Here is a 27,353-nt window from a genome sequence, read left to right on the forward strand (position 1 = left end):
ATACGAACAAGCTCCCATAATATTATTAAATTCAAAAGTCCGACACACGTACAAATGTTCGTTCCTATGAATGGCAGAACTAGTTTTTTCTCTCTCTTTCTCCACGTTTAGTAATTGTTCTTTCTTAACAGTCTTATATGCTTTTGATGCCATACAGTACTGCGGAGGTATGGTTACCATATTGCATGATTTCTGTGTATTTTTCCAACTTAGGGACAATATTGACTTTTGGATGTTTGCGAAAACAGAACCCATTCATTACCCAGGGATGGGCTGTACAGATGAGGCAGGTTTTCAGCAAATGGCACTATAAGCTAAAGGGCTAGAATGACCAGATACTCATAACAATGACATTTTAAATAGTTAAAGCAATTATGAATGGCCAGTTACACTCTTGTTTGTAGCAAGCCCAAGTTGACAGCAGGAAGGTAGTAGTAATCAGCTATCGAAAGACCATCTAGGATACAATAATTCATCCATGTCACCTGTTTCAATAAATTCAATACCACAGTGTTCCTGGATCAACAAGCCACCCATACTCAGTGCACACCTACCAGCTAAGCCCATGTTGAGGCAACTTCCTCAACAAAGCTCAGATAGGGTAGACAGAGTCTTTTGCCCAGGGTGGAAATGTCAAATACTAGAGGACATTGGTTTAAGGTGAAAGGGGGAAATTCTAAAGGAGATGTGTGAGGCAAGCTTTAATACGCAGAGAGTGGTGGGTTCCTGGAATGTGCTGCCTGGGGAGGTGGTGGAACCACACATGATGGCAATGTTTAAGATGGGTCCTGGTGTAGCTGGCTGTCAAAATCATCAACATGTCACCGTGACTCAAGATGTCTCTGATATTCAAAAGGATTTTATTTTAATTCAAGAGCCAATGAAGTTAAGTAAACTATTTTTTTAAAAGAAACTCATTTAAAAATTAGAAATGTTTAGGCTAACACAAATAATTTAAAAGATGGAAGTTACTTTAATCTTACCTTCTCACAACTGTTCCTTTCCATTCAAACCAAGTTCAGCCTTCTTCTCTGCAGCACGAGCAGTCCGACACTGAAGCATTCCCAGTAAAACTGCAATGAACACTTACCTGGAAGTTCAGGATTTCTGCAACCATGCACATTTGCCATGGAGTCCTAAACTTCCCAATGCTTAAGGAAATAGGTGTTTCATGTGGAACAAATGACAACTCTCAGGAAAATCCAGCCCAATATACAAGCACTTCCATCATCAATGCAGCACAGGTACAGGGTGATTCAGTACAGGATGCACCAGCTCACCCCATCTTGTCCCAGCCCTGTGAAATTCCCACAGGGAAGGCTGAAGCAGCAGAGCGTTAAGATCATCACCACATCTAAGTTCTTCCCATGTACCATTCCGTCCTGATTTTACAGTGTGCTGCTGTACATACATTGTCACCCAAACAGAATCCTAGACACCCTGACGTAATATCGAAGTGAGTACACACAGGTGCCTCCAGGGCTTCCGTGGTTGAAGGTCGTCCATCACTGGTCAATGGACAGTTAATGTAGCCTTGAAAGCATTGCCCCTGAGAAATGAAGCCTAATCTCAGAAGCCATAACATTAATTGTGTGGGAAGTGGATATCTTCAAGCGAGTGCAGTAAGGAGAAAGTTTTCAAGGCTTATATTTTACCTGACATTGGGCACACCCACTAGTCACATTCACCCAGAGAAGACCATCGCTTCCTGTCCAAAATTATGCAAGATAAATATTCAGGAATGAGTATTGTACCACCCTGAGTAAAAGCCATAAATAGAGCATTTATTTAAATTCCAAAGTCTTTTCATCTTATTTTTTTTATCGGTTTTACAACAATCACTAAATCAGTCTGTACAGTGATCTTATTCCAATAGTAAGCCTATGTATTGTAAGAAACCCGAGTGCAATATTACGCTCAATTCAAATTAATTTATGAAGATTTACGCACTAGGATCAGGGTATCCAGTCACTACCAATGAAAGATAAAACACATTTATATTTCTGTGCACCTGGAGCCTTTAAATGTTGACTGAGGCTTAGCTCATTTATGTTGTTATGCAAGATGCAAATTATGTGGCAATTAAATACATTTGCATTTATATAGTGCCTAATCAAGTTGAAATGTTTTAAAGCATTTGGCGTAAGTTATGTTAAGTGCTGTGGCTGCAGCGGCACATGCACCAGCTTGTCTGCACCGGTCACATAACTTCTTGTCCTGTTTTCCCAGGAAGCATTAAGGATGAAGGATGATCAGGGGATGGGAACAATACCTAGTTCTTCTTCGAAGAGTATCGTAGAGGTCTTTAACAGCTGCTTCAACAGATGGGACCTCAGCTTAACATCTCCTCTGAAGGTGGCATGTATGGGAAAGGTAAGCATTTTATGCCCTTGCTATGTAACGTGGCACCAGATAAGAGAATAGCAGGAGATGTTGCTTGGAGGTTGGAGAGAGAGCTAGTAATCTGTAAAAATATGCTTGCACAAAGAATTTGACACTTCGGAGAGAAACTGAAGAAAGACAGCAAAACTTCTATAGTTTACAGCGCAGGAGGAACCAAGAGCCTGCAACTGGAAGTTATTTGCATCACTTACAGGACAAACCTCAACCAGTAACATGGAGTAAACATTGGCTCCACTTCCTGATTGAAGTTACTCACTGAGACCGAGTGTTGTTGGTGAAATGAAGGCAAGGAATGACCTCCTACGACTAATGGTCTTAAGTACACCCAGTGAAAGTGTTTATGGTTCCATAATGAAGCTGTGTTAATAGTTGTGAACAGTGATCTTCTGGCAAGGAGGGATTCTGAATATTGGGAATGAAGGGGCAGTTCTTTGGTCCATTGGGATTGTGAATGCTGAGAGTGAGGGGATAATGACTGGTGCACAGGGTCTGTGAGTAGGATAATGGTTTGGGCTACTGCTACAGAACAACTAATGTGGACGAGTCCAGAGGAGTTTCACAGAATAGGACCAAATCAGAAGCACTTTGTTGTACTGGAAGTCTGCACTGGAAACAGTTACCATCAGTTCTAAAATCTCACCTTTGCAATACAGGTTGCACTGAAATGTTCTAGTTTCTTTTCTTCCATCCACCTAAACTTATCCACTGCAGAAAGCGATGTAATACCATTCCCCCCCACCAACCCATCCATAGTACCGGACAAGACCATGTTTGAGGCCAAGGTTTTTCCAGCTTTGAGCCCAGGACGAACAGCTTGCTAATAAATTCTGTGGTATCTCTCTGTGGGGAACCTGCTGTCCTACTGCAGAGTTTGGATCAATCTGTGCCACCAGCCCTGAAATGATTTCCAGTGCTGGCTTGAGCCACAGGAAAGGGTGGATAGGAGGACTTGGGAAGGAAAAGGTGCCAAGGTTTAGGATTTCTGGTTTCCTTGCAAACCCATTATGGAGAGATGCTTGCTTATATGGATTAAATCACTGACTTGGAAACAACAAAGTTAACAACAATTTCAAAGGCATGGAAAGCTCTCAAACTTTGACCGTGGAGGAAATAGTGGAAGACGTTGATTGTATATAAAAAGAGGCCTTGTCCATCCACTGGCATTCATTTAGACTCAACATTGTATAAGGCACTTCACCGATCACACATAGAAAGTCAAGGTATGGCTTTGGTCTCTGCAAGCCAGCTTCAGAGATCCTACATTTTTTATCTATGGATGTCAACAACTGCATTGCTCAAATGTAATGTGCTCCTTCAGTTTGTTTGAACATTAGTGGAGCTGCTTCCCTGGCTTTGTGGCCCTCACCAGGTTTTCATGTTTATGGACTTGTGCAAGGCTTTTGATGGACTGCACAGCACCTGGGAGATTCTTCTTGCTTGCTTGCTCAATCAACTTCAATAGATTCAGGAATTCCATCCACTGAGATATGTGTAAACATGACTTTGGCTTTCCACAGATTGCAATGTCATCTTCTAAAAATGGCTGTAGCTTCTGTGAATTTCACCCCTCGGTTTGCAGCAGTTTAGTCTTCTTCCATTCACTGTTAAAAACCAATGACTGCTTGCAGCATGCACCCAACCTGCTGATACAACCTTTATATTAAAGTAAGCGCTGAGGTTCATTTGTGAGAGCTATGTTAGTGAGCATGCATGGCAAGACAAATTCTAGTGTCTAAAGCTTATCTTCAGTGTTGGCTGGGAATAAAGAAGAAATTCTTAATCCTTACATGTAACACACTTAGTAATGGAATGAGCTGTCTGGATGGCATGCAAACAGTCTTTTCGCTGTATCTTGGAACATGTGACAACACTAAACCAAACCGCTATATTGATCTTCTTGTACACCATTACCCACTGCAGCACTCCTGCGATTGAGATTCAGACATCCTCCTGATTAAATTAATGACACAATGCAAATCAACAGGCAGAGTTAGTTTCTGCCCACATCAAGGTATTCAGTCTTTGTTTCAAAAATTGTAATTATCCTTTCCTTTTCCAGCTGTTTGCCTGCTATCCTTTTAAGAACAGACAGAGGTAAACTAACTGCTGTTATCCTAGAATTGTGGTAATTTCTGGCATAGAAGCAAGATTGGATCATTTGAAAATCTATGTTTCCAGTCTCCCCACAAACAGGTGAGAGGAGTGGCTTTGCATCTGTCTCCATAAAATCCTTAGGATTTTAGAAACCCTTTCACCTTTGCAAATCTGGAAGTCGGACAGAGGTTGAGATGGCATCATGCCAGAATACACGGTCATGGAAGATGCACACCTGGACAGGGTTAAGGGCAGCCCACTCCATTACACATGACAAACCTCAAATAAAAGCAGAAAATGCTGGAAATACTCAGCAGGTCAGGCTGCATCTGTGGGAAGAGAAACAGAGCTGGTTCAGGTTGAAGACCCTTTTGTCAGAATTTTGAAGGAGACAAGTTTATACAGGTGCAGAGAGGGTGAGGGAGGGGAGATGTCTCTGATATGGTGAAAGGGATATCCCCACAGTCACCCTGATTTTACCCTGTCAGAGACCTCCCCCACCCTCCCTGCAGCTTAATAATCTATTTTGTCTCCTTCCCAGTTCTGACGAAGGGTCTTTGGTCTGAAACATTTGCTCTGTTTCTCGTCCCACAGATGCTGCCTGACCTGCTGAGTATTTCCAGCATTTTCTGTTTTTATGTTTGATTTCCAGCATCGGCCCTTTTCAATTTTCACACAGACACACCTGGCGCCTAACGCAGAAAACTCCAGCGAGGGAAGGGGATCAGCACCCTAACCCACCCAAATGAAGAAGAGTGCACAGGTCCCTTTGCAAAGGGCTCTGATATTGGAAGACCATGAGATATCTCCACCTTGCATTGTGAGGTGGGTTCGCTGCTGGAACCCAGCACACTGGTCTCACTGGGACATTTCTAGACATATGACAAGTATCACCAAAGTTTAGACCTAGAGGCCTTTCATCCTCCCCTCCTTCAACCACACCCCATCCGTAATTTCAGCAGGAATTGATGGAAGCACTGTTCCTTCTTCCACTAGGTACCTAGTCTATAACAAGAGCCAAAAACTTCTTGCTGGAATTATAATAGGGACCTGCCTTTTCCTCATGCACTCTCCCCAGTCCAGCACGCTAGGAATTGTCCTCTGAGGTCAACAGGAGGATCTCCATCCAGCAACATAACCTTCCTTCAGGCACTTACATTATCTTCAATGAAAGAGGTAGATCAGAAGCTGGGGTGGAGTGTTTATCACACATTGCCTGCTGTTAAATCGCATTGAAGAATTATTTTTAAAGGGGTGAAGCCTAAAGCCTTTGGCTATTATTTAGCAAACACGTTCTCCATTTAGGTTGAAGGATGCTGAGCTGAATAACTGTGCAAATTTAAAATTTTACAGCTTTCTCACACTGGCACCGAGGAATATTTTCCTCCTCTTGTAATTCTGGCACACATTTCTCATGTTGGTAAATACAAAAGAAAATAAATTGAAAAGATTGTGCTTTTGAAGAGGGTTTGAGCGCCTGCTGCTACCTTGCATGCAATGGATGGGAGCACATTTCATTAATGCTCACAGCCACCCTGCTTGATGCTAGGTAAGTCACCATCCATTAAAGCTGCTGGAAAAACATACAGTTGTCACTTGGTTTTTATGGCCTAATACTTGTCTTTTTCTGCGGGAGACTTTCTTCCATTAGTGGCCCTGCCGAACTCCCATCCTGCGTTTGCTTCTGTGTTTCCAGGAGGCTGGGTTCTTCGCCTGTTGCTGCTGCCACTTGGTGCTGTGAAGAAAAGCACAATGTTGATAAGAGTTCAAAGCACCCACTCCCCAGCCCATCTGATTCATACAAAATCAGCCTGAAGATTTTGCTCTTAAGAATATAGAACAGTACAACACAGGAACCATGTGAAAAAATATTTTGTATGTGGTAAGTCAATGAGCTCCAGAGTAATTGTAACAGATATGCCAATAAAAATTAGATCTGGGACACCTGAAGATTTTGCTGTTAAGAATATAGAACAGTACAACACAGGAACAGACCCTTTGGCCCACAATGTCTGCACCGAACACCATGCCCAATTAAACTAAAGCTCTTCTGCCTGTACATGATCCACATCCCTCCATTCCCTGCATATACATTGTCTATCTGACAGCCTCTTAAACGCCACCATTGTATCTGCTTCCACCACTCCCCCGGCAGCATGTTCTAAGCACCCACCACTCTCTGTGTAAAAAAAACTTGCCCTGCACATCTCTAAACTTTCCCCCTCCTACCTTAAATCCCTGTCGTCTGATATTTGACCCTAACCCTAACTCTGGGAAAAAGATTTTGATTGTCTAATCTATCTATGCCTCTCATAATCTTATTAACTTCTATCCGGTTTCCTTACAGGCTCTTGTACCAATGAAAAACAAAAACTATTATGGCATCGTAGAGAGATATAGCATAGAAACAGACCCTACAGTGCACAGAGTCCTCGCCAAACATCAACCACCCATTTACACCAATCCTACACTGATCCCATTTTATTCTCCCCACATTCCCATCAACTCCTCCCAAATCTTACCACTCACTCACACATTAGGGGGAAATTTACAGTGGCCAGTCAACCTAGCAACCAGCACGTCTTTGGGATGTGGGAGGAAACCCACGCGGTCACAGGGAGAACGTGCAAACTCCACACAGGCAACATCCGAGGTCAGGATTGAACTTGGGTTGCGGGAGCTGTGAGGCAGCAGCTCTACCAGTTGTGTCACCGTGCTGCTCAATCGTTAAAGGCCACCCACTGAGAAAACCCTGCGCTGGTATAAATGTTAACCAGGCAGGCCTTACTTTCTCCTTTGCTTTGCTGCATGTGATTTTCAAAATGCTGATGTAGATGACTACTGACCAATCCCATTTGCTTGTGGGATGTGTGGTTGCTGGCACGATTGGGCCGAGAAAGTATGGAAAAGTGCTGGCAAAAATGGAACGAGAGAAAAAGGGACCTTTTGAGGAAAGGACTCAGCTGATGCAATTTTGCAAAATGTTTTCCATGTTAAATGTTTGGCAAACTTTGTTATTTTTGATTACTAAAAATACTTCACTAAAGGGATGCATCAACTTTTAGTCCAAGGGACATACGTTTATGTGAAAGAAGATGAAAAATTTGTCAAATAACCACTTTAGTGAAGTATTTTTAATAATCAACAATACCCAGTTTTACCAAACATTTAACACAGAAAACATTTTACAAAAATTGATCCAAAAATAAAAAGAATTCAAGCCCCTCTTCTTTAGAAGGAGAGTCATTGATAATGTACACAATGACAATTGTATTTGGAAAGTATCGCAAAATTGTGCCAGTTCTTTGCTCAAATACCTTCATTTTCTCTCCATTTCACTTTCCTCTTTGCAGACTTAAACTCGCAATGGCTGCCTGCCATTATCTTATCATTCCTCATCATTCCATCACAGGACAATTGTAGCCAAGCCCCAGTTCTCCTCTCAAACCCTTTCCCTATTGAGAGTCATCAACTGCAATTGCCAGCAGGACCTTTTTAACCCCAGTGCTGGCACATTACTGCTGAAGCCAAATGTATTCCTCCCACTGCAACATGGAACAGCAAACCTGGCGCCCCGGAGATTGACGGGCATCGGTTGAACACCCACCCACTCCTGCGCTCTACAAAGGTAAAACAACAGATGTCAACAATGGTAAATTGGTAAAACTCCACAAAAACACAATCGCTTCAAACAAAGCACAAACTGCAAATAACTGGTGTTAAACAAAGAAGAGTTAAAGTATTTCTGCATAAGACCTTGGCTCTCATGTGCTGTATATTGTGCAAGACTTCACAATCTCACTGGGAGTTCTCATTCATCCTCCTACCACAACTCTGCCATGTCCAATCTTTTCTTCACAAGAGATTTTCTGCTTGAATGGTAATTTTAGATAAATATTTAAATCATTGCTGTTTCCACATTCATTCTGTCTTCATTTGGCATTGGACTGGATGCTCTGCTAACACCACAACTTCATAATGAATAGTGCAAGTTAATAAGCCCATAAAAATGCAAACAAAGCACAGGGTTTATTTTCAGAGAGAAAGACCTAAAGAGCATGGAAGTTATGCTAAACTCCTACGGAAACTTGGTTTGACCACACTGGGAGTGCAGCTCTGATCTTGATATTATAAAAAAAGGCTCAGAGGCACCAGAGATGATTCACAAAAGATACAGAATCACAGAGGGCTTCGGCCCATCACAACCATGCCGGCCTAATTGCCCGTCTGCACTAATCCCATTTGCCTGAATTAGGTCCGTATCCTACTACGTCAAGTGCCTGATTCCACCACCTCGTCCGGCAGTGCGTTCCAGATTTCAGCCACTCTCTGCGTTTAAATCTTTCTCCGCAAATCCCCTTTAAAACGTCTTCCTCTCGCCTAAGCCCTCTGGTTTGGGACAAAGATTCTGACCATCTACCTTATCTGTGTCTCTTATAATTTTATAATGAAATAACACCCGAAGATTGTACCCAGCATAAAAAGATGACAAGTACATGTACCCTAGTTATAAGTAAATAGTTTGCTGGAAGCGGCGCCACAGATAGATAGGGTGGTGCAGAAGGCATTTGGCACCCTGGCCTTCATCAGTCTGGGCATTGAGGAGTTGGGACGTTATGTTGCAGTTCTACAAAACGTTAGTGAGACCGCACCTGGAATATTGTGTACAGTTTTGGTCGCCCTGTTATAGGAAAGGCATCATTAAACTGGAAAGAGCGCAGAGGAGATTTACGAGGATGTTGCCAGGACTCAAGGGCCTGAGTTATAGGGAGAGGTTGGGCAGGCCAGGACTTTATTCTTCGGAATGTAGGAGATTCGGGGTGGTGACATTATAGAAGTGCATAAAATCATGCAAGGCATAGATAGGGTGAACACACCAGGGAACACCCAGGGACGGGAAACTAAAAACTAGAGGGCACAGGTTTAAGATGAGAGGGGAGAGAGTTAAAAGGAACCTGAGGGGTAACTTCACGCAGAGGCTGATCCATATAGGGAATGAGGTGCCAGAAGGAGTTGTTGAGGTGGGTACAATAACAACATTCAAAAGACATTTGGATAAGTACATGGGTAGGAGGGGTTTAGAGGGATACGGGCAAACACTGACAAATGGGACTAGCTTGGTGGGCACCATGGTCAGCACGGACGAGTTGGGCCGAAGGGCCTGTTTCTATGCCGTACGACTCTATGACTGAAGGGCAGTCTAATAAGATGTCTTTAGGGTTATGGAGGAGTTTGTTGGAGTGGATGGAGCAAAGGCATTTTTACTTGTAGAAGACCAAAGCTGGTGTGTAAAAAAATATAAACTGTCTGCAATAAAGCCAATAAAGAAACTTCCTCACCCAGAGAATTGTAAGAATCTGCACCTTGCTCCTACAAAACGTGGTTGAGGTGAATAGCTTAGATGTATTTAAGGAAAAGCTGGATAAGTAATTGAGATTTGCCAGTGGGGTTAGGGCCATAGAAGGCTTATGTGGGATATAAACTCCAGCACAAACAGTTGGGGTAAACAGTCTGATTCTCCTGTGTAAATTCTATATACTTCTGTGCACCGCTGTGAAGGATGCTTGTTTCCCATTTTGGCCATGCACTACCAGTTGCACGCTCTCTCAGACATTAGGAAGTTGCAAGGGCATGGCATAAGGAGTAGCAATAAATACCGACATTTGCTGCTCCGTCAGTTTTATCTGAATCCCACGCCCTCCCCATACTAGGCACTGCACTCCAGGACCCACCGCTGCATCTCCTGCTGAGGAACAGATAGTGCCCTACCACCTCCTGAAACCATTCATCCGTGGGATGCTGACAAAGTGAGCATCATCATCCGTGGGAGGGTGGGGATGAATCCCGGCAGGTACTCCCACAAAGCAGTTGGATCGGGAGTTCCAGGATTTTGACACAAACAATGATTCCTCCTTGGTGGTGGTGATCAGGGCCTTGAGAAGTCTTGTTAAAGAAGCATGTGTAAGTTGCTGCAGTGTTCTTTGCTGCCGGTACGCACTGCAGGCACAATGCACTGGCAGCAGACAGAATGAACCTTCAGGGTGATGAATGGGGTCCCACACAAATGGTCTGCTGTGTCCTGGATGGTGTGGATCGTTCTATGTGTTGTTTGAGCTGCACTCACCCAGGCCTGTGGAGAGTGTGCCGTCATAATTCTTGACTTGTCTTTGTAGATGCCGGAAAGACTTTGGTCGTCAGGATACCTACTCTTGCTGCCTCCGAATTTGTAGGATGGGTCCAGTTTAAGTCTCTGGTCACTGCTGACCCTTACAACAATGATGGTGGGGAGATCAATGACGTCAGTGTTGTGGTTGGACGCTCTCCTACTCTTACTGTCTGGCACTAGTATTGAACTGCAAACTAACTACTGTGCAAAAACAAAGAGCATCGTTTTACTGGCATATCACATCTCAAAGCCTTCTGCAAAAGCAGAGATTCATTCTTTCCTGAAATGGACACACAGGATGTATTATGGCCAGAGGCTGTGTTAGAGCCAGCACTGTGGATACCACTCATTAAAGCTGAGCTGAGCTTGTGGGTGTTCTGATCAAATGGATATTCAATGCCTGGCTGTTGGCTAGAACTCAAACGACATTTTCACAGCAGACTCCATACTCACAGCACATGCCTGCAGTCAAACAGGTGGAAGGGAAACTGTTCTGGTCACTTAATGTGGCAGATGTATCATCCAGGCGCTCAATCCCCAAGCCTGTGTCCGACTCTTCCACCTGAATGTCCGAGGGCATTAAAAATAACACGTTTTGGTTATTTTACTTCAGGAGATGCATGTCAGTCAGTTTCTCAACCAGCAAAATCTTTTACGACAGGTTTGGGTAGCCTCAATCCTGTAGGCATGAAGCTGCCCCAATATTGGGAACAGTGTTGAGATGGATATTACGGGAAAGGAAAAAGTGATTCTAAAGTAGCTGCTTTTCTGCATTGAGATAAGATGTTTGGGTCTGCTTCCAGGTGTACCACATCGAGCCTGGCTTGGGAGTGTGCACAGTACACCAAAATACTCAACTGGAAAACCTGCATTTGTCTGACACCAACTCAGCTCATCTGGGTGAGCAGAACGATAATAAGATTTATACCCAAGTGGGCCATCAATTGTCATTCACCCCTTTCACCATGGAAGTCATCAGAGATAACATCAGTGCCTAAGTATCCAGATTCTCCATTAAGTTTCATTATGGTTTAATACAGAACAGTAAATCATTCTCAGGATGTGAGTGGCTCTGGTGAAGACAGGATCTATTGACCATCTCTAGAGGCACCTGAAGAAGCTGCAGTGTACTTGAACCTCAGTGGCTGGGATGTTATGTAACAGTGGTACAACTCAGTGGCCTGTTATATCACATCAAGAGGGCCATTTCAATTCTCCAATCACGTATAAGGATGGCAGATTTTTTTCCCCCAAGGGCCATTTGTGAACTGGTTATGCAGGTAGCGTAGTCTGATAGCTTCAAGGTCACTTTTCTGGTAGAAGCTTTTTTAAACTTACATTGAATACTCAAAGTGGCTTTGTGGGATCTCAAATCAGATTCACAGAATTAATAATCCAGTAACATGACCACTGCATTGCTATTCCCATAGTACACGGCTATTAAGTATATAGATCAACAAGGGCAACTTACAAAGCAAACTTCTTGTGCTAAGAATAACAGCCTTTAACATTACAACAGTAGGTATACTTACCATTTTTATGTTCTCGATGACCCTCACCAATTTTGTAGATGCACCATAGAAAGCTTCCTATCTGGATGCATTACAGCTTGGTATGGCAACTGCTCTGCCCAAGACCGCAAGGAATTACAGAGAGTTGTGGACTCAGCCCAGTCCATCACGCAAACCAGCCTCCCCTCCACTGACTCCGTCTACACTTCCCGCTGCCTCGGGAAAGCAGCCAACATAATCAAGGACCCCTCCTACCCTGGCTATTCTCTCTTCTCCCCTCTCCCGAAAGGCAGAAGATACAAAAGCCTGAAAGCACGTACCAGCAGACTCAGGGACAGCTTCTATCCTGCTGTTATCAGACCCTTGAATGGACCTCTCATACGCGAAAAGATGAACTCTTGATCTCCCAATCTACCTCGTTGTGGTCCTTGCACTTTATTTGTCTACCTGCACTGCACTTTCTCTGTAACTGCAACACTATATACCGCATTCTGTTTTCTTTTTACTACCTCAATGCAATTATGTCTGGCACGATCTGTCTGGATGGCATCCAAAGTAAAAGCTGTTCACTGTATCCCGGTACATGTGACAATAATAAACCAGTACCAACACCAGAAAACATGTCACCTAACCTGTCCACGATAGCGTAGCGGTTAGCGTAACCTTATTACAGCGCCAGTGGCCTGGGTTCAATTCCTGCCACTGTCTGTAAGGATTTTATACATTCTCCCCGTATCTGCATGGGTTTCCTCCGGGTGCTCCGGTTTCCTCCCACATTCCAAAGACATACGGGTTAGGAGTTGTGGGCCTGCTTTGTTGGTGCTGGAAGCGTGGTGACACTTGCGGGCTGCCCCCAGAGCACTCTACGCAAAAAAGATGCATTTCACTGTGTGTTTTGATGTACATGTGACTAATAAAGATATCTTATCTGTGGGCTGCCCCAGGCACGTTCTACGCAAAGATGCATTTCGCTGTGTGTTTCGATGTACATGTGACTAATAAAGAAATCTTATCTTATCTCTCTCAATAATAATGTAACCTTTACATTTGCTCGATCCTAGGGACATGGGAACAGGAGGAAGCCATTATCACCTTGGACCTGCTCTGCCATTCAATGAGATCATCGGTTAACAAACTCACTGATACCATTTGGTTAACAACACTGTCAATTCAGGTTCAAAATTAAGAATTGATCTAACATCAACTGTGGTAAGGAGTTCCAAACATCTCCCAAGCTTTGTGTGTATGAGTGTTTGCTACCTTCACTCCTAAGGACCATAGCTCTATCCTATTAGACACTGCTCCTTAACCCTAGGCCTCCTGATTAGCCGAAATGTTCTTTCACACCAGAACTTTCTAAATTCCATGGATTGGAATGCTGGTTTCTGTAATCTCTCCTGATTTATGAGAGAAATCAGGAGAATTTATAAGTGAAGAATTTTAAAGTGGAAATGTTGCTTAAACAGGAGACAACATATTTTGACAGGCCCTGTGTACCCTTTTCAAATCCGGACTAACTTTCTCTGAACCACAGGAAATTTTCAAGGTGTTCAATCACCCTACGCTTAGTTACAGGCTTGAGTAATTCCCATCAACAAATACAAAGTTAAGGTTCATAATTCCCTGATTTCCTTCCCTTGATTGACTTAAATATCAGAGTGACATCTTCCCCATTGAAGGGATTGGAAATCTGTCAGTCTTCAGTGCCGTTATTTCCTTCATTACTGTCAGTTTTTGATGTAAATTTTGATTCAATCCTGAATTGATTCAATTCATCCCTGATTCAATTCCTTGGGATGATCAGCTATCATCTTCCTCTACAGAAAATACGAATGCAGGACCTCTTCCTAGTGTGCAGGTGAGTGGTAGAATCTGAGGGGAGCTGATGAGAATGCAGAGAGAATAAAAAAATAGAATTAGTGTAAATGGGTGGTTGATGGTCAGCACAGGTGTAGTGGGCTGAATGGTCTGTTTCTGTACCATCCCAGTCTATGACTCTAAAATAATAATTTAGCATTTCTGCCATTTAAAATCTTCATCCATCACAGCTTTCGATCATCCATTCCCACTTCTGTGCTTGCTTCTCTCCTTTGTTGCTGAAACCCTCATCAATACAGTTGTAAGCACTGGACCTGATTATTCTAATACACTTCTGGCTGGCCTGCCTCAGTCTATTCTACTTAAAACTCAGCTGCCCACATCCCAACATGCTTAAGTCCCATTCACATCACGCCTAAAGCTTGCTGACCTAAAATAATGCTTGAGTTTTTAAATTCTCTTCCTTGTTTACAAGTTTCTTCTTTGGCCTTGATCTCCTTCCTAATCCAGAAACCTCATGAAGATTGAAATCTTCCAAAAGATCTGCAACTCTTCCAATTCTGGCTGCTGGCCATCCCTGAGTTTTGATTGGTCCACCACTGGCAGAGATATTTTCAGGTGCAATGGTCCTAAACTCTGGAATTTCCTCTACAAACCCCTCTACCACTGTCTTTCTTCCTTTACGATGCTCTTCAAAGCCCGGGTCTTAGAACATAGAACATTACAGCACAGTACAGGCCCTTCGGCCCACAATGTTGTGCGGACATTTTATCCTGCTCTAAGATCTATCTAACCCTTCCCTCCCACATAGCCCCCTATTTTTCCATCTTTGACCAAGCTTTAGGTCATCTCCTTATGTGGTTCTGCATCAAATTTTGTTTGATGTTCTTCCTGTGAAGCATTTTGCAACGTTAAATGTGGTTTTACAATTGCCTGTTGTTGGGAATAACACGAGGAGATTTATACTTGCGACAGTGACATTTAAGATAAAGATGCTCAAACAATAACCGTTGTGTTTGTACGTTGCAAGTTTCCACAGTAACGGAGATACAATTAACATTAATAGAGCTGCCTTGTAATTGAGACCTAAATTGGTTCTCTCATGTACAAAATATACATAACCGGGATAAAAATTGTCTGCCAGTGCCCCTTTCCATTGAGAGTGGATAGAAATTATTCATTTTATTACCATTTTGTTGGTTTATTTGTGGATCCCAGCCTACTTACTGGTGACTGTTAGCAGCAACATTCGCACATCTTCATTTTCTTTCAGCTCCTTTGAGCTCTGGCAATATCTAATTTTGCAAGGAAGTTTCATTTAGGCCAAGAGAAGGTCATGTTTTCACTGTGCTCCTGTTTAGTCTCAGAGGAGTATTCAAAATGGGAGTAGACCAATGAACCCCAGGGCCTCCACGATAGTTGCTCTGCCCTGCAACATTAGATTGCCCTTTCCTCACATCCCTTGATATCCTTTAACCAATAAACATCTGCCAGTCCAGTTCCTTCAAATTAAACTGCAAGCCTCTGAAGAAATGTGTCAAGTGACCTCACAAAAAGGTATCCGTGCTCCAAAATCTGACAAAATATTGGTGTCAAGGGGAAAGTCACAAGTCTGAAAGTGGCTTCTAATATGTCATCATCTGGGTTGAAGATAGAACATAGAACATTATAGCACAATACAGGCCCTTTGGCCCACAATGTTTCAATGATTTCAGCAAGGCGTTTGATAAGGTACCCCATGCGAAGCTTATGGAGAAGGTGAGGAGACATGGGATCCAAGGGGACATTGCAGTGTGGATCCAGAACTGGCTGGCCCACAGAAGGCAAAGAGTGGTTGTTGAAGGGTCATATTCTGAGTGGAGGTCGGTGACCAGTGGCATACCTCAGGGATCTGTACTGGGACCCCTACTATTTGTGATTTTCATAAATGACCTGGATGAGGAAGTGGAGGGGTGGGTTAGTAAGTTTGCGGATGACACGAAGGTTGGGAGGATTGTGGATAGTTTGGAGGGCTGTCAGAGGTTACAGAGGGACATAGATAGGATGCAGAGTTGGGCTGAGAAGTGGCAGATGCAGTTCAACCCAGATAAGTGTGAAGTGGTTCATCTTAATAGGTCAAATATGTTGGCGGAATATAGTCTTAATGGTAGGGCTCTTGGCAGGGTGGAGGATCAAAGGGATCTTGGAGTCCGAGTCCATAGGACGCTCAAAGCGGCTGCGCAGGTTGACTCTGTGGTTAAGAAGGCATATGGTGTATTGTCCTTCAACAATCGGGGAATTGAATTTAGGAGCAGTGAGGTATTGTTGCAGCTATATAGGTCCCTGGTCAGACCCCACTTGGAGTATTGTGCTCAGTTCTGGTCACCTCACTACAGGAAAGATGTGGAAGCCATAGAGAGGATGCAGAGGAGATTTACAAGGATGATGCCTGGAATGCAGAGCATGCCTTATGAAAGCAGGTTGAGGGAACTCGGCCTTTTCTCCTTGGAGAGACGGAGGATGAGGGGGGACCTGATTGAGGTGTATAAGGTGATGAGAGGTATTGATAGGGTATATAGTCAGAGGCTTTTCCCCAGGGCTGAAATGGTGGCCACAAGAGGACATAGGTTTAAGGTACTGGGGAGTAGATATAGAGAAGATGTCAGGGGTAAGTTTTTTACTCAGAGGGTGGTGAGTGCATGGAATGGGCTGTCGGAAACGGTGGTGGAGGCTGATACGATAGGATCTTTCAAGAGGCTGTTAGATAGGTACATGGAGCTGAGTAAAACAGAGGGCTATGGGTAAGCCTAGTAATTTCTAGGGTAGGGACATGTTCGGCACAGCTTTGTGGGCCGAAGGGCCTGAATTGTGCTGTAGTTTTTCTATGTTTCTGTGTTTCTATCATTTGGCCCATTGTTCCTCTTTGCAAAGGTTCTGCCCCATGAACCTTCCTCAAAATCATGAACTCTTTCCTTCTTCAAATATCCCACTCCCTTTTAACTATTACTACTGAAAATAATACTGCTGCATTCTAGATCATAATTACTCACTGATCAAATTAAAATCTCCTCAGGTTCTTCAGTTAATTGCCCTAAATCTGTTTCCTCTGATTACCCACACTGCCACCAGTGGAGAATTAGCCTGTCAATATTCATGGAATTGTCCGGGAGAGAATGGGGCATGGGGACAGAACTCAACAATTAATTTTTGAGTCAGGAATAGTAAGTGATTTTCCAGAGAATGCAGACAACATGCAAATAGTAAACCTGGAAGGTTTGCAACACACACAAAATGCTGGAGGAACTCAGCAGGTCAGGCAGCATCTATGGAGGGAAATAAACAGTTGACGTTTTGGGTCGAGACCCTTCATCAGGACTGGAAAGGAACAGGGCAGAAGCCAGAATAAAAAGGTGGAGGGAGGGGGAGGACACGAACTGGCAGGTGATAGGTTTGAATCTGGGTAAGCACTTGGTCGACGAGCCGGAGAGCAGCAGAGATCACAGAAGGGGAGCAGTGCCCTGCTTTCATGGATACTTGGAAAGCAAGTTGGATTCTTCCCTCCCTCCCTCCCAATATAACCTCTGTTCCACAGAGTGTTCCACAGAAACAAGGCAACACAAGACACATTCAGCATGAGTCAAATAGCAAGGCTGATTTTTTGGCTGTTCAGCCGAGAAGATCATGGAATTCTTTTTATGGATAATCCAGCACCAGGAATGTTAAAACCATTCAAGTTCCTCCATGAGAAAACAAGTACACTGATTGTCTCATACTTAGCAGTGCTGTACAATGTAGGCTGATTATGGTATAAGGTAGTCTTAGTTTCTTGGCACCGACTATTTCAGACCTTCAGTTTAATAGTTCACAAAAGGACAGAGAAAAAGTAATTACCATCACTGGGACGTAGAGTTACTAGATTGAATCAAATTATTGGGAAACATGTTACAAGTGTATTAAGATCCATTCCCTGTCATTTACTTTTAGCCTCGGGTCTATAGTAGCACTTTTGTTTGAATCAGAGGTTGTGAGTTCAAGTCCCACTCTGAGCAGACATCAGACTAAGCACATCAGTCTTTTGATCCAGCAAAACAGCAACCTTTCTTCCTTAAAGGACACAATGAACCATTTTGGGCTTTTAAACTACTTACTAATCTACAAATGCAGATTTTTTTTTAAGTTCCAGATTTATTTCATTAACTGAATTTTAATTCCCCAGCTGCCATAGTGGGATTCATCTTCGGATCTGAATGAATATGCCACGGCCATCACAGATTTCATCAAGACCTGCGTGGATGAGAATGTGCTGTCAAGAACATACCAAGTTTTCCCAAACCAGAAGCCCTGGATGAAGCAGGAGATTCACAGTCTGCTGAGGACTAGATCTGTGGCGTTCAAGACCAGCGATCCAGAACCTTACAAGAAGTCCAGGTACAACCTATGGAAGGCCATGGTGAGAGCAAAAAGGCAATCCCTTGTGAAGTTAGAGATACAATCGGATGCACGACAGCTGTGGCAGGGTTTGCGTGCCATTGCTTCCTATAAGGTAAAACCTAACAGCATAAATGTCAGTAATGCTTCACTCCCTGATGAGCTCAAACTCTTTTATGCACACATTGAAAGGGAGAATAACACTACACCTGTGCAAATCCCCACAGCATCTGGCGACCCTTTGATCCCTGTCTGGAAGGCCGATGTCAGAATATCCTTCAAGAGGGTAAACCCTCGCAAGGCTTCAGGCCCGACGGCATACTTGGCAGGGTACTGAAAATCTGTGCTGACCAACTGGCTGGAGTGTTCAAGGGCACCTTCAACCTCTCACTGCTGTAGTCGGAGGTTCCCACCTGCTTCAAAAGGGCAGCAATCATACTGGTGCCTAGGAAGAGCAGGGTGAGCTGCCTCAACGACTATCACCTGGTAGCACTCACGTCTACTGTGACGACGTGCTTTGAGAGGTTGGTCATGGCTAGAATTAACTCCTGCCTGAGCAAGGACCTGTACCAGCTGCAATTTGACTACTACCACAACAGGTCTACAGTGGATGCAATCTCACTGGCTCTCCACTCGGCTTTGGAGCACTTAAACAACAGCAAAACATACGTCAGGCTGCTGTTTCTTGATTACAGCTCAGCATTCAACACCATCATCCCCTCAGTATTAACCAACAAGCTTCAAAACCTGGGCCTCTGTACCTCCCTCTGCAACCGGATCCTTGACTTTCTTATTGGGAAACCACAATCAGTGTGGATCAGTAGTAACATCTCCTCCTCGCTGACAATCAACACAGGCGCACCTCAAGGATGTGTGTTTAGCTCACTGCTCTACTCTCCCTGCACTCATGACTGTGTGGCTAGGCACAGCTCAAGCACCTTCTATAAATTTGCAGATGACACACACCACTGTTGTTGGCAGAATCTCAGATGGCGACGAGGAGGTGGACAGGAGTGAGATAGATCGGCTGGTTGATTGCTGTCACAACAACAACCTCGCACTCAATGTCAGCAAGACCAAGGAACTGACTGTGGACTTCAGGAAGGGGAAGTCGGGAGAACACACACCAGTCTTCATTGAGGGGTCAGCGGTGGAAAGGGTGAGCAGCTTCAAGTTCCTGGGTGTCAACATCTCAGAGGATCTATCCTGAGACAAACATATTGATGCAATCATGAAGAAGGCATGCCAGCAGCCCTACTTCATTTGGAGTTTGAGGAGATTTGGTATGTCACCAAAGGGAAGTTTCTACATATGTACGGTGGAGAGCATTCTGACTGGTTGCATCACTGCCTGGTATGGAGGCTCCAATGTGCAGGATTGAAAGAGGCTGCAGAGGGTTGTAGACTCAGCCAGCTCCATCACAGGCACAACCCTCCCCGCCATTGAAGACATTTTCAAGAGGTGGTGCCTCAAGAAGGCAGCATCCATCATTAAGGACCCTCACCACCCGTGACATGCTCTCTTCACATTACTACCATCGGGGAGGGGGTACAGGAGGCTGAAGACCCACACTCAACATTTCAGGAACAGCTTCTTCCCCTCTGCCATCAGATTTCTGAACAGCCCATGAACCCACGAACACTACCTCGTTATTCCTCTTTTGTACTATTTAGTTATTTTTGTAACTTATAATAAATTTTATGTCTTTACGTCTTGCACTGTACTGCTGCCGCAAAACAACAAATTTCACGACATATGTCAGTGATAATAAACCTGATTCTGATTCTAGGATTTGAACTTGTGTCTCCTGATCATTACTCCATGTCTGTAATGTCCAGCTACATAACTAGTATGCTATCAAATCATACGCTTCTTCAGGTATCCCAGCCAACATACATCTTACAATAACATAGATTGCTTTGCCCATTATCTCACTGCCATTGTGAAACTGTGTGAAAGTGGGTTGTACGTTTGTCAATTGCCTGTCGAAAGTATCTCATTGAGAGTGCTTTCACACATTGTGAGGACATAAAAGGTGCGATAAAAATTCAAACATTTTTATTGCACAATATTTGTCTCCCACAACAGCTGTAGGACTAAAGGATCTCTCACCCATTTAGTATTCCTTGAGATTGATGAGAAGGATTTCTTATTACATGACCGTAATGTTGTATATTGACCACACATGGCCTCAATTGTATAATTTTGTATTACTTATGTTGTTAATTTATGTTTTTCTTGTGAGTGTTGTGTATCTGATGCTATGTGCCTGTGATGCTGCTGCAAGCAAGTTATTCATTGCACCCATGCACACATGTACTCGTATACATGACAATAAACTCGACTTTGACTTTGAGTTCTGTATTCAGTACCTGAATTTGCAACTGAAGCTCCTGCTTTTACATTCCTATGTGTTCTTCATGGTTTGGGTTGAAATTCCACATGTTCAAAGTACCAATTTCTCCTCCTCACCCTCATCCCTGTTCTGTTCAAACCCTGCCATCCACTCCCATTTCTTTGTGCAATAGAACTGTCTTGACTGACAAATAGTCACAAGTTATGTCATCCTCTCTTTCTCCTACTCTGGTGTACGCCATTACTAAAAAGGTAGGTGAAGATCTAAGTGATAAAAAGATAAATTTGTAAGACACACAAGGTTGTTTCATCCTTGCTTTACATGTGGATCCTTTGCCAGATCTGAAAATGGATAGGTATAGAACTAGTGAACAGACAGGGGAACAGCAACAGGTGAAGATCTTGCATCCACCTCAAAGGAATAACAAATAGGTTTAGCAGGCTGTGAACAAATTTTGTTCTGTGCTTTGGAGTCAAAGCAGAAAACACTGACTAAATCAATTCCTGGGATGAGAGTGCTCTTCTAAGAGAGACCGAGTATAATTCGCCTTTCCCTATTGGAGCTCAGAAGAATGAGAGACGATCGCACTGAGACATAAGGCTCTGAGAAGGGTTGAAGGTCTGAAGGCACTAAAAGGTTGTTTGCTCAGGCTGAAGAGTTTGGAGTCTTGGAGTATGGTGTCAGAATAAGGGGCAGGCCAGTTAGGAATATGATAAGGAGAAATTTCTTTATGTGTAGGGTTGCAAATATCTGGAGTTCTCTTCCAAAGAGCCCAATGTGACGGGTGAAGTACAATTGGCAGCTGATGTTCTCGTACAAAATTCTCCTGACTTAAATTTCACCTGCCCTTCCCTCCGTTTCCAGGACCATAAGACTTAGGAGCATAATCAGGCCATTTGGCCCATGGAGTCTGCTCCGACATTCGATCACGGCTGATTTATTTTTCCCTCTCAACCCCATTCTCCTGCCTTGTCCCCGTAATCTTTGACACCCTTACCAATCAAGAACCTATCAACCTCCGCTTTAAATATACTGAAATGACTTGGCCTTCACAGCCGTCTGTGGCAATGAATTCCACAGATTCACCACTCTCTGGCTAAAGAGATTCCTCCTCATCTTTGTTCTAAAGGGACGTCCTTCTATTCTAAGACTATGCCCTCTGGTCCTAGACTCTCCCACTACTGGAAACATCCTCTCTAGGTCTTTCAATATTTGGTAGGTTTCAATGAGATTCCCCCTCATCCTTCTAAACTCCAATGAGTTCAGGCCCAGAGCCGGCAAATGGTCCGCATATATTAACCCTTCCGTTCCTGGGATCATTCTCGGAAACCTCCTCTGGACCCTCTCCAACACCAGCACATCCTTCCTTAGATATGAGGCCCAAAACTGCTCACAATACTCCAAATGTGGTCTGACCAACACATTATAAAGCCTCAGCATTACATCCTTGCTTTTATATTCTAATCCTCTCGAAATGAATGCTAACTTTGTTCCATTTTGTTCAGTTCAATAAATGAACTCACTCATCTCGGTTTCCAGTTCTACCAATTGCATTTTCTTTCTGCATTTCCTCATAAGCCTATTATTGCTATTCAGCACTTTGTGGTTTTTTTTGATTTTGGACTTTAACTCAGCTGGCAAAGAAACTTAACATTTCAGCAAAAGCCTTGCCTCAAACATCCTGAACCTGTGGGCTAAATGACGCAAGAGTTTACATCACTTTACCTGGTGAGCCTGGATTCTCCTTGTTGAGTCTTGCAGCTGCTGTTGCAGGGAATTCACTATCTCCTTATACTTGGTGTACCGTTCTTCTATCATATCCCGGTGATGCTGAGAACCCTGCAAAAACAGAACGCCTCAGTGGAAGAAGAAGAACCAGCTTTAGGATACAAAAATATCTCAAGCAATTGCAAATAAAGTTATGAGGTAAATAGAGATGATTTTTTAATTTATTCATTACGCAGCACTGATGTGAAAATACAATGGTTAGGTACAGTCAGGTGACAACAGAATATACACAATATTAATACTAAAACTAGAAAAAGCTGGGAGCACTCAGCAGTTCTGTCAGGAAAGTGTGAAGGGAAGAGTTGGGTTAATGTTTCAGGCGTGGACTTCAGCATTGAAATTCCTGGGGGTTTTAATCCTGGATGGTACTGTACCATGCAGATTTCTTCACATCCAAGTTTGCAGTGCTGGTAGGATGGGAGCCCACTAGCAGGTTGCAGGCAGGTGTCCGTTTACCATGGTGGGGCTTGAGGGCGTAAAAGACCACTGGCGGCTGTGCCTTCTGCTCTGCAGGCCTTCCTTTTTGGAAATACCTCTCACCATCTCCAGGTTCATCACCTTCTTTAATACTGTCTTTGACCGAGCTGTTGGTCAGTCTCCGCTCATCTCTTCCTCTGGATCAGTGGTTATGATGCCACTATAAATTGCCTTGGGGGCAATTTACTATCTAAAAGGTGCTAAACGCGTGATACCAAGGACTGCTCACATGTAAGCTGTGGTGTCGGTGTTGATTATGTTCTCAAGTCACCAGAGCCGTCAGCCACAGATCAGTAGACAGCACTTCTACCAGAGATAGAGTGTTGACATTACAGCTCCCAGTCCAGAGAAGGGAGCTCAAAAATCTAGGTTGACTCTAGATTGAGAGTGCCAAATTTCAGGTGCAAAGTTAAACGGAGGCCATCTGCTCCCTCAGGAGGATGAAGGAAGTCCTCTGACAGGACATTAATGAGTACTTTCATTCTTGGTGTCCTGTACACTACTTATCCCTCAACCAACATTACAAAAGCTGAATATCGATTCACACCACAACGCTACTTTACAAGGTCTTCAGGACCTAGAAGACCTTGTGAAGTAAATTCCAATGGTCATGAAATGCTCTCTATAAATTCGACTGTTTGAAGCTTGCAGATCAGAGGTGAGAGAGGTACCCACTGAACTATAATGATGCTTGTGAAAAGGGTGAGCTCCCCACAGCAAAGACCCCCTACAAGTATTCAGGAAATCCCAGTAAACATTCACCTTTCATTTCATGGTGAAACGGATTACAGCGCATTCAATGATTTTGATGTTAACATGCCAAGGCTGAAGATCAGCAGGTTAGGATTTCGTTAAACTGATTTGGAACATCAGATGAGCAGAAAGCTACTTGTACTTCTGATATGGTATCCCTGTGGTCTCATCAACAACTGGGAGACTAAATACAGATTGGGTAACTGCTTGGCGGAAAATCTTTATTCAGTGCTCCCCTCCCCCCCCCCCCCCCCCCACCACGAACTCTCCACCTTTAGCTTCCAACAGTGTTCCAGCTAAAGTTTACTGTAGCCCATGCAATAGCATCCAATCTTCCAACCCTAGTTTTTACACCAAACTCAACATTATCTGATAAAGGTCAATGAGCTATTAACTTTGTTTCTCTTTCCACATAAACCAATTGATCTGCTAAATATTTCCAGCATTTTCTGTTTCTATTTCCGATTGCCAGTATCTGCAGTCCAGTTTTGGATTGAGTTCAGCCATTGCAGATAATCACCAAATCCAAATTAATGTTTAATTTCCACTGCATTTGCTTCTGACAGTTTTAGATAATCCTACCCCTCCCACTTACAGCTCCCCCAGACTAACCGTCTATTCCCAAAACCACACTTTCAATTTTTGTTTTTCACTCTCTGGTATAATTTATGCAGAATGTATATATTTATGTTCCGTGTGTTGTCTGAATCTACATGCCTGCAATGCTGCTGCAAGTTTTTCATTGTACCTGTACCTCACCGTACTTGTGCATATGACAGCAAACTTGACTTGACTTGATTTACCTCTTCTCTCCTGGTTTCCATTCCGTCGAGGAACGACTCTTTTGTTCCCTCTGCTCTCATATTTCTTAAAACCTATTTATCTCTAACTTTTTCCATTGAAAGGTCATCAACAGATGTTTCCAAACTTGCTCAGTATTTTTTTGCATGATTTGCTATATCCTTCAATCATCTACAGCCCTTGTCCACACTCACAACCATTCACCCCTCACCCCTGTGCTCATTAACCTCCACGGGCTCTTGTTTAAGCAATAGCTTGATTTTAGAATTGTCATTCTTGTTTTCAAATCTCATGGCCCCACCCCACCCAATTTTTGCAATCTCCTCCAGGCCTACAACTGTCCAAGGTACATGCGTTCCTTAAGTTTCCTAGAATTTTATGCTTCTCCACAGTGGCCATTCCTTCAGTTGCTAAGGCCTCTGGAATCTTCCCTCCTTGACCTCTCTTTCCTTTTTCAGCACATTCCATAAAAATCACCCCTTTGACCAAGCCTGTGTTATCCAGTTCCAAATGTTGACTTGTGGCTCAACGCCAAGTTTTGTTCTGGGAGCTTTCCCAAAGCATTATTAAAGGTGCTATTGAACAGTCCTCTAATATAATAGACTCTTGGCCTCACAATCTACCTCGTTGTGACCTTGCACCTTATTGTCTGCCTGCACTGCACTTTCTCTGTAACTGTAACACTTTATTCTGCATTCTGTTATTGTTTTTCCCTGTACTACCTCAATGCACTGTTGTAATGAAATGATCTGTATGGATGGCATGCAAAACAAAGTTTTTCACTGTACCTCGGTACATGTGACAATAATAAACCAGTTTATCAATTTAAATGGAAGTTGTTGTTGCCCTTACAAACAAATCACTGTTGATGAGACACCCAAGCCAATCCTTATAAGTTTTAAATCACTTTGCCCCTGAATATTCCACCTTTGCAAGGAGTTTTCTTCCTAATTTTTAAAAAAAATTCTGACCATTTAACCTTGAATGCCTCAGTTGAAGGTGTCTAGAACCTTCTCAAGGCAGCAATGGCCACAAATGTTGTCCATATTTTTCTCACATTCATACACAATCAGTACAATCTATCAACCTTGTGACATTTTAGGAGCACTAATCACAAGGAAGGGATCTAATTCCTAAAATTTAATTGAGGGCAGAAACATATACATTTCAAATAACAAGTGGTCTTGGCAGTAGATTATAGACAGACCTTGCTTCTGGGCCTCATTTAATCTTTATGTCTTGCAAGATATTGCAATAAATCTCTTTCTTTGACCCATTTCAGAAAATTTCTCTTTAGCATTTTTTCCCACCCAACTCTTGCCTTGATCTCTACCTTACTTCATTGCTCCTTTAATTTAATGAAAATGAAGATCTATGAGGCTACGATCAGCATTCAGACACGTCCATCCACCTCACTACTAAAGATCAGTGCCTCAGACTGAGACTGGAAACATTCTGAAAGTGTAACATACAGTACATTGTTTACAAGAAACTACACGATATACTGGACCTGCAAATCAATTGCCAGATCCAATTGTTTCTAATGTTGCATTCACTTGCCTTGTTTCAAGTGTGTGTGTGTGTGTGTGTGTGTGTGTGTGTGTGTGTGTGTGTGTGTGTGTGTGTGTGTGTGTCTGTGTGTGAAATCCCTGATCACACTTACCCTCACCCCTGTCACATCCATTGCCACTATGTCTCAGTACCTGGACACAGGTGCTGCCTGTTCCCATCCAACACACCACTCAAAGCAAAAGCTGCCTAAAATCTGTCTTGCTATATGAATCAGAGATTCTCACCAAGAACATGATTTTAAGAACTTCCAGTATGAGAGGACATTATTCGTTTCAATCTGTGCTTCTCTCGTGATTTGGGAGTATCATGCACGGACTGCCAGGATTCACAACACTTACACACACAAGTCCATGCATGTTGTGCATAGAGAAAAATCACCCTGCTTTGGCCACCTATGCTGTATTAGTGTGTTTCCGGGCAACCAAGATTCCTTGGGCGTCTGTCTTTCAGATGGGACACTATCTGAGGGGTATAGACAGGGTAAATTTATTTGAGGCGCATAGATAGGGTGAATGTGCACAGTCTTTGTCCCAGGAAAGGGGAACTAACAACTAGAGGGCATAGGTTTAAGGTGAGAGGGGAAAGATTTAAAAGGGACCTGAGGGGTAACTTCTTCACGCAGAGGGTGATGAGTATGTGGAACGAGCTGCCAGAGGAAGCAGTAGAGGCAGGTACAATAACAACATTTAAAAGACCTTTGGATAAGTATGTGGATAGGAATGGGGTTTAGAAGGATATGGGCCAAATACTGGCAAATGGGACTAGCTTGGTGGGCACCATGGTCGGGATGGAGGGGTTGGGCCAAAGGGCCTGTTTCCAAGCTCTATGACTCTATCTAGTTATTGGGATTGATTTTTGACGGCCTCATTTCAGGAAATAATTCATTGTCTGTATTCCCCATTTCCTGCTTCAACATCTCCCATTGTTCATCAATTTCTCAAAACTGTAAGGCCAACATAGAACTATAGAACACTACAGCACAGAAAACAGGCCATTCGGCTCTTCTAGTCTGTGCCGAAACTTTATTCCGCTCGTCCCATTGACCTGCACCCAGTCCATAACCCTCCTGACCTCTCCCATCCATGTATCTATCCAATTTATTCTTAAAACTTAAGAGTGAGCCCACATTTACCACGTCAGATGGCAGCTCGTTCCACACTCTCACCACTCTCTGAGTGAAGAAGTTCCCCCTAAGCACAATCAGCAA

General features: G+C 43.3%; 1 protein-coding gene across 4 annotated transcripts in view; it reads right to left on the reverse strand.

Annotated features, from left to right (window-relative positions):
* Window positions 1-1,819: 1,819 nt before the first annotated feature.
* The window catches only part of LOC127576987 (centrosomal protein of 128 kDa), a 372,768-nt gene continuing 347,234 nt past the window's right edge, over window positions 1,820-27,353 (reverse strand). For all 4 annotated transcript variants that reach the window (XM_052027856.1, XM_052027839.1, XM_052027847.1 and 1 more), the window contains exons 21-23: window positions 22,481-22,594; window positions 11,117-11,225; window positions 1,820-6,232 (exon numbers count right to left, since the gene is read on the reverse strand). In XM_052027856.1, coding sequence (XP_051883816.1) covers window positions 6,108-6,232; window positions 11,117-11,225; window positions 22,481-22,594 — 348 coding nt within the window. In that variant the 3' untranslated portion in view covers window positions 1,820-6,107. The remainder of the gene's footprint in view (window positions 6,233-11,116; window positions 11,226-22,480; window positions 22,595-27,353) is intronic.

This window comes from Pristis pectinata, chromosome 1, assembly GCF_009764475.1.
Source record: "Pristis pectinata isolate sPriPec2 chromosome 1, sPriPec2.1.pri, whole genome shotgun sequence".
NCBI classification, from domain to species: domain Eukaryota; kingdom Metazoa; phylum Chordata; class Chondrichthyes; order Rhinopristiformes; family Pristidae; genus Pristis; species Pristis pectinata.